The sequence below is a fragment of the Bidens hawaiensis genome, unplaced genomic scaffold, assembly GCF_021521415.1.
Source record: "Bidens hawaiensis isolate Kalapana, Puna unplaced genomic scaffold, B.hawaiensis_p1.1 tig00085734_1, whole genome shotgun sequence".
NCBI lineage: Eukaryota > Viridiplantae > Streptophyta > Magnoliopsida > Asterales > Asteraceae > Bidens > Bidens hawaiensis.
This window is the reverse complement of record NW_027504164.1, coordinates 5776-13872: the sequence shown is the minus strand read 5'-3', so window position 1 is coordinate 13872 and position 8097 is coordinate 5776. Positions and strand designations below refer to the sequence as shown.

At 36.4% G+C, this 8097-nt stretch overlaps 1 protein-coding gene and 1 long non-coding RNA gene across 2 annotated transcripts; both read right to left on the bottom strand.

Moving 5' to 3' along the window:
- Positions 1–3090: 3090 nt before the first annotated feature.
- LOC143607714 (uncharacterized) lies at positions 3091–4319 on the bottom strand. Its single transcript, XR_013149025.1, has 3 exons — positions 3700–4319; positions 3326–3607; positions 3091–3252 (listed from the first exon to the last, which is right to left on the bottom strand). It is a non-coding gene; the product is annotated as an uncharacterized LOC143607714 (long non-coding RNA).
- A 142-nt stretch (positions 4320–4461) lies between these two features.
- LOC143607713 (disease resistance protein RPV1-like) lies at positions 4462–5769 on the bottom strand. The gene is made up of 2 exons (XM_077083065.1): positions 5280–5769; positions 4462–4742 (listed from the first exon to the last, which is right to left on the bottom strand). Exons 1-2 carry the CDS (start codon positions 5756–5758, stop codon positions 4469–4471), a joined length of 753 nt encoding a protein of 250 aa, XP_076939180.1. The 5' UTR covers positions 5759–5769; the 3' UTR covers positions 4462–4468.
- Positions 5770–8097: the final 2328 nt, after the last annotated feature.

Sequence of the window (8097 nt, the reverse complement as noted above, 5' to 3'; positions counted from 1 at the left end):
TTGAGCCTGGTTTAGTCAAGTGTTGAAGTGCAAACAGTTCTGGGCTAGTTATGTTACACTGGCTATTAATTAAAAAAAACAAAATATTAGAGCCCAGAGGAGCATTGCTAATTGCCGATGCCTTTGTACTCGTTTATGTGTGCCGAGAATAAGCAGTATTGCGATCGCCGGCCCTGGAACATACATTGGAATTACAATTCTAAGTGGGCCTTTTTTTGATTATTTTGCATTTTAGAGTTGCGATTTTGATTTGTCATAAAACGTATGTCTTTAGGTTTGGTTTATTCGAACATCTTGCTCAGTTTCTTTGTCCCAAGAAAGCTTTATCATTATTTAACAGGTGTTTGTATTTCAGGCGCATTTCGTCTTAAAAGAACACGTGAGGAAGTTAATTGGAGAAACCGAGGTCAAACTCTTTCACTATTATTAATACTGAATTTGTAAGTAACACTAAGGGTATGTTTGGCAAAACTAGCTGGTGGCTGGAAGCTGGTGACTAGTGTCTGGAAGCTGGTAGCTAGATGCTATAGTTTTTAGATGTATTTAAGTGTTTGGCAGAGTAGCTGGATCTTTTAATAAATGTATAAAATGACCAAAATGGGCATAATTAAAAAACAATAATATTAAATATACTTATTTTGGAAGGTTATTTAAATAATTAAAATACTAAAAGCTTGTAGCCCTTTTCAAACGCTACTAGTTGGAGCATTAAGCTTTTTCTCGTGACCTAAAAGCTTCAAGCTCCTTCCAACCAAACAAGGCTTTTAATAAAGTATGAGCTTTTTCTTAAAAGCTTGAAACCCCTAAAAGCTCCTTGCCAAACATACCCTAAATGACTAAATTATAATGAAAACAGGATTTCAGGCGGTTTCCTACTCTGCAAACCGCTCTCCCTGCCGCTGCGGGTGAAGCATTGGAAAAGTTTCGTGAAGAGAGTAAAAAGACAGTTTTTATTTTTAGACTAGTAAAAATGGAGTCTTCATATCTGACCGTCAATTTTTTTCCAGAAGCTTACAAAATGGGGCCCACTCCTTAACCTGGAGACTGCAAAAACCCACCTGGTCCAGACCCATACCCTTAGTTGACCGATATGCAGAAGCATATTTCAGAAGGATCAGGTCAAACGTGTCATTGTATATTGGTATGGTATCAGATACACTGAGGAGCATGATACCCAAAGCGGTTGTTTATTGTCAAGTTAACGTGGCTAAGCAAAATCTATTAAGTTACTTCTACACGCTGGAAGTCAATCAAACTTGCAATGCTTGACTAATGAAAGTCAACTAATTCTAATGTGTAAAACTTTATAAGAAAACATTATTATGCATTAAGTTGTCTATTCAAATGAAAAAGAAAACATAGCGCTTCGTTCATTTATCCAAAACATATATCAACTTACAAGAAGATTCATTAATACTAATGTTCAACAAAAATTATAGAACAAAAAGGTTTTGAAGTTAGCATATGAGCAAGTTATTCATTTCCGTGGACTGTCCACTGTTTCTTTGCATTGGTGTAGATAATAGATCCTACAGCAGAAAAGAAAAACATAGACGTTTAAAATATATAATCTCAAGATCATTGTCAAGTCATTTAAGTTATTCATCCAGTTGTATTTTTAGTTGAGTTAGAATAAGAGAAACAAATATCTTCCAGAAATGTTTAAACATGCGCTAGCTAGAAATAAGTATAATGTAATGTTTGTAATTAGATTAAATTCAAAGAAAATCACAGTAGTTTGACTTTCCATAATAGTCAAACTGTGTTCCCTAGTTTAAATATAACAGAAAGCTATGTATAAAAGGATGGTTTAATATTAAGGGTTCATCAATTGACAGTTGACCTTTGGTCAACCTTTGAATTCTTAAACGTAGACGCAGAAAGGTCAACTTTGAATTCTTAAACGTAGAACCAGGTGATTTGTGATCAGTTCAGCAACATCAGAAGCACAAGTAACATGTTACAAATTCAGATCGATTGCATAAATATTTACAAAAATGCCCCTGATGTCCGCTAAAAATAAGAAAATTAAAATAACTTTGAACAATTAGTACTTGCATCCAAAATATTGGATCCAGAAATGAAAAAAACCGGAAAGACCAACCAAAATAACCAAACCGAATCAGAAACCGAAGGTTAGACCAAACTCTTGATTCGTTTTGGTTTTGCATGTAACTAAAACGGAAAAAACGGAACAGGACCAAACCAAACTAATAAATTTATTTAAAATTTATATAATTTATAATAGTTTAATATATAGTTAACCAAAATGTTTTAGCCCAAATATACAATAATCAGTTAGTTATTAACTAACAAAAAAACTTAGGCCCAAATTCATTATTTCTAGCTAACCAGAAAAAGTAAAACTGAATCGAACCCAAACCAATAACCGAAAAACCTAAACCGGTCGATTTTCAAAAACTCAAAAACCGACACTTTGGTTTTTTGTCCAGTTTTAGTCCAAAACCGAACCAAACCGACCCAAGCACACCCCTAGAACTATCCAATGTGCTAATTCAATACAAGATGACTGTCAAAGTCAAAATTCTGATGTATAATGTTTTCACTACCTTTATTTGTATTTATCCAATTATTTACATTAAAGTTATCCATAATCATATCAATTTCAATTATTGAAAACAAAATAAGGCTAGAGTACTTGTATCCAATAGGGGTGTGCATGAATCCAAAAAAAAATCGTTCCAAAAAAGGAAAAAAATGGAAAGACCAAACCCAAATAACCAAAATGAAGCAAGCTAAGACGGTTTGGTTTTATGTTTTCTTAAAAAACCAAACTCTCAATTCGGTTTCTGTGTTTGCATGTAGTTAAAACCGAAAAAACGGGTCCGAACCGAACCAAACTAATAGATAGTTAACCCAAAAGTTTTGGCCCAGATGTATAATAATCAATTAACTGACAAAAAACTTAAGCGAAAATGCATTATTTTTTGGCTAACGTGAAAAAACTAAAACCGGACCGAACCCAAACCAATAACCGAAAAACTGAAACCAATCAGTTTTGAAAAACTCAAACATTGATACTTTGATTTATTTTAAAATTTAAATAATTTATAATAGTTTAATATATAAGTTTAGGTAGACAAGACTTTTTAGACATCCCCCGTCCACGTCAAGTTTTACCAAATCTTTACAATTATTAAGATTTAACCTCTCGAGTTTGGGAGTCAGCCCAAGGTCAAGGCTCCTCAACTTTGATTCACTCAAGTCAAGGAATTTGAGTTTCTTCATAACCTATCACAAGATGAAAAGAGAACGAAATAAGGTAAACATATATCAGTATAACATTAAAGAATAACCATATTACTTTTCCCTCTTCCCAAAGATGTTCGATGTTGCTGTTAGACATATCAAGTGCAACAAGATTATTTGCTTCAAACGTTTTGGGTAAACACCAGTGGGGGTAGTTGTACCAATACAAATATCGTAACGAATCTGGAAAGTGTAGGCAAGCTTCGTCAATAACAGAACTACCATTGAACTCTCTGTTGTTCACAATAAGGCAAGTAAGTTTTTTCATGTTTCCAAGACCTTCCAAAAAAATACCAGGAGTGATTCTTAGATCTATAAATCTTGTTCGTTTACAAACCTGCAATTCAAGAACAATCATAAAAGTTGAGTTATAACGGATGAAATTTTTGCAAGTTTTATCTCTACCTTACAAATAAATTGGACTCTTACCGAATTATCAGCCAAAATATCTTCAATTTCTTTCTGAACCCATAATCGGCTACGCTTGTGGGCTTGTCCAAATGCCCACGACCAACAATACTCTTGCCCATTTCTTCTATATGGTCATGCATGTCTATGATTGGACCATAATATTGGTTTAAAGTTATAATTAGAGATTTTTGCTCAAGAACTCTTAAACCATATTCAGCATGAAGTCCGCAACTTTCAAGCATACGAATTGCATCGTCTTTCTGCCACCCTCGAAGGAAGCACGTCACATTCAGGAATAATTCCTTGTGTTCATCCTCAAGGCTTTCATAACTTAATTCCAATTTTTTAAGAGTTTCCTTCAATGGAATTGTTTTAAGTCTTTCTAGTGTATATCTCCATTGCCTTTCATCTTTACCGCATAGTTTTGAACCCAAAACTTTTACTGTCAATGGAAGACCAGCAGCATAACTTACAACTTCATTTGAATGTTTTTCATACCCTTGAGTTGGAATATCTTTCCCAAACGCATGCTTACTGAAAAGGCGAATGGCTTCTTCCTCCGTTAAAAGACTGACATTGCGTATCCATTTCACATTATGTTCTTCCAGCACCTCTCCATCTTTAGTAGTAATTATAACTTTACAATCCACATCGTCAAGAACAACAAGAACTTTCTTGCTAGACAACCTATTTTTCATTAAGTTTTTCCCTTCTTGGATACCACTTACGCTAATGTCTTTACTCTTTAATGCATCTCTAAGAATTTGTTCTTGCAACTTCTCCAAACCTAACTGTTTTCCCTCACATTCTCAACAAAGCTTTTACCTTCAAAATCAGTGGATATTTTATCAAAAATAGCTCGGGCTAAAGTTGTTTTCCCTGCACCTCCCATGCCCTTAATCCCTACCATGCGAACATCCTCCAAACCGATCTCTAAATACCGATCAAGATCTTGCACCCTTTGTTCCATGCCTATTAAATTTTCATCAACGTTCATATCAATGGAACGTAACTCAAGCGAAACCCAATCAACAATTAACTCAATGACTTTAGCTTCATGCCTATAGAACACAAAAGAGGATTCAATTAGCTTGATCAAGAACCCACATGAATAATTATCACTAAGCATGTCAATTTGACTCTATAACCAATACATGGGTCGATTTGGGCAAACAATACATTCAATTTCATCTGGCTCTACCCAAAGTATACAAAGTGTTAGAACGGGATGCTCAGAACACATTAGTTAATCTATAATGCGTCCGGGCGAGCAACCACTACCATCACCATCACTCCGTCAACACCCTAACCGCCACCGTCGCATACAACACCACCGTTGCAATCACGACCATGGTCACCGCAGATAATACCCGCTGTTGGCGCCTCTCCACCGTGAATACCTGGTGTTACTAGACATATAAAAAGATGTAGCCTGATCACCTATTTTGGTACTTATATTTATAAAACGACTAATTTCAACCAAACTGATTTTAGTCTGAACCATGATCCCGAGCTCAATTTCATTCAAACAAGTTATGGCCCAATCCAATTCGGCCCCTCGTTCTCCTGGCATTATACACAAACTGAAAAACAAGTACCCATTAGCAGTGTTCCTCACATCCAAACCAGACAAACCGGCTGCTTGTTTTAGAGCCTCTCTCCATTTTCCAACCTCTGATTTATTCTTATGTGTAGCAAGGGCTTCTCCAACTGATCCAGTTTGTTTGCGGACATCAGAGGGTTCCACATCGTAGAACACGGGGAAAGCAGTATGCCCATTGGTCTTAATGCACTCCATGATCTTCAGAAGCTCGTTTAAGCACCATGATGAAGATGCGTAGCGTTTGGAAAAAACAATAATATAGAACCTGGAATCTTCAATGGCGTGTAAGAGCTCATCACTAATCCCTTTCCCTCTCTCGAGTCTCTCATCATCCTTGAATGTGTAAATACCTTGTCGATCAAGTGCAGCATAAAGATGATCAACAAAGGTTTTGCGTGTGTCTTCACCACTAAAGCTCAGAAAGACATTATACTTGTAGCTCTTGTTGTGACCACATGAACTTGAAGAAGCCATTGAATGTATCCTATGCATGAGAGATCATAAAAGATCAGACCTTTTTGAAGAATTATTCACCAGTAAAGAAAGTAGGATAAATTGAATGTTTTAACTACAGCATGTGTATTAGGATAAAATGCTATTAAAGATGTCAATACAATGACCGCATAATGAATTTTCACAATCTTTTTACTTTTTGGAATTAATCTGTCTTACTTTCTTAACTACAAATTGAAGGGTTAATCCTAATTGTTCTTGTTAGAAAATAAAGTAAATTATAAATATTTCAAAGGATCGGATTATCATCATTTCCCAAAATAGAAGATGTGTACAACAATATGACAGCAAAGATTATAACGTTAGAGGCTGGAATCAAGGGATATTTTTTTACTTTTATTTGTTTTTTCCTTGTTAAAGGTCAACACCTTTGTTTGTTTAATTACTTGTCTTGTACCTTTATAAAATAACAAAAGAAAAGTAAAATAAAATAACACGTAACGGGATTTGTTTGTTTAACACGCCACGGGATTTGTTTGTTTAATTACTTGTCTTGTTAAAGGTCAACGCCTATGTTTGTTTAATTCCATGTTAAAGGTCAACACCACGAGTTTGTCTTGTACCGAGGATTCTTTTGTGTTTTATTACTTTTGTTTAATGTTTAATTACTTGTCTTGTTAAAGGTCAACACCTTTGTTTGTGGTGCAGGGTACAAGACAAACTCATGGTGTTAATTACTCGGTACAAAATGCCATGCCCCTCAAAGACTTCTGGATCGTGATGCAGGGCACTTGGGGAGAAATCGAGTGAATTGATCCCAATCCCATGACGTGTGCAGCTATTATCAAAACATACAACATAATCAGGTCTGAACAAAAATTATTTCAATTCCTTATCGCTTTAGAACGGAAATATGATCATATAAAGAGGGAAGTTTTGAGATGGGATCCCATACATCTTGGGTGCGGATGTATCATCACAGCAAGGAGTGGCGGCTGGGTTGGCTACCACCAGACCAGGGGAACCGATCGGAACCAGGTTTGTATCATAAGGGCACTACTGCTCAGACCAGGGGTGAAAATCGAATGGGCCATCATCCCGGGAAGATAAATCACAATTAAAATGCAGTCATTGCTGGATGTCGAAAGAAAAAATTCGTTGGAGAGGGAAGCTGCGGGTTTGGTGGTTTTGCAGGTTCCACCGGAGAAGAAGCAGCTGGCACTCCGTGGGGATCTCAAACCCTTGCATTTTAGATTCTGTTTTTTTAGACCCTATTAAAATACCCTTTTGAATCTTACAAGACATGAGCGATTATTGGGTGTCGCACTGACCGTCAAGTATGGAAGAAGTGACTCATAATACTATGATGTTGGCTCATGGGACTAAAAAAAGAGAAGATTGGTTATGACATTGAAGATTGGAACATCCATCTATCGGTTATTTACGTATTTTATTTTCAAAATTATTTCTTTTCAATGAAGATTTACTGTGTAATGAGCTAAGTGTGGGAATCGAGAGGGAGCCTTGCGAGGAGAGCCATGAGGATGTAAGTGACTTGGTTACTACGGAATTTCACCTCATATCTGATAAACCAAAACACGCACCGTACTCAATCTCCATTCGGGACGTGTCGAGGTTTGAAAATATGGTTATAAGAGAAAGGATAACGAGGCTCAGTGATCGAATTGTGCGTAGGAATTTGTCATACCCAACTAACTTCACCGATGCATTATGTAAGGATGACCACCTCTTGGATTACATACGTATCATACAGTTCGGTAAGCCGAGGATCCGGCACCCAATCTGGAGAAATTGCACGTCCGTCTTCTTTTATTAGCATATTGTGCAATATGATGCATGCATATAACATGCTAGAGATCATGGGTTTTTTCATTGCACGAACCGGTCGACTAAGTATGCACCATCTACCCTTTAAGACACCGAAAGCTCTCTCGACATCTTTTCTTGCCGATTCTTGCAACTTCTTGAACGCCTTTTCCTTGACCTTGACAGGAAATGAAAAGGCTTTCACAAAAACAGACCATGCCGGGTAGATGCCATCCGACAAGAAAGTAGCCACGTCTGTAATATCTCCCGTTGACAAAATACGGACAGAATCGATTGATTGATACCGGAGTATTGACTGTGGAATATGGTGAGGATGGGGTAAGCAGATAGTTCCGGTTGGGGAAAATAAGTAGACATCGACTCTGAATAGCTTGAGCCTTAAAGTGGAAGTCTTCTTGTTTCTAGGACAACTTTTGACACAACATTTTCTTCTAATTCTATAACTTAATTTTAATCAATTAATATTTGTTCCAAAATCAGTTTTAACTCTCTTTAACTTCCTCATACCAGGG

Excerpts from the sequence above, each read along its gene's own strand:
- LOC143607713 (XM_077083065.1), bottom strand. The coding sequence starts at position 5,758 with ATGGCTTCTTCAAGTTCATGTGGTCACAACAAGAGCTACAAGTATAAT. Across the intron at positions 4,743-5,279 it reads GTGAGGAACACTGCTAATGG|GCATGAAGCTAAAGTCATTG; the intron begins GTACTTGTTTTT and ends TGTGTTCTATAG.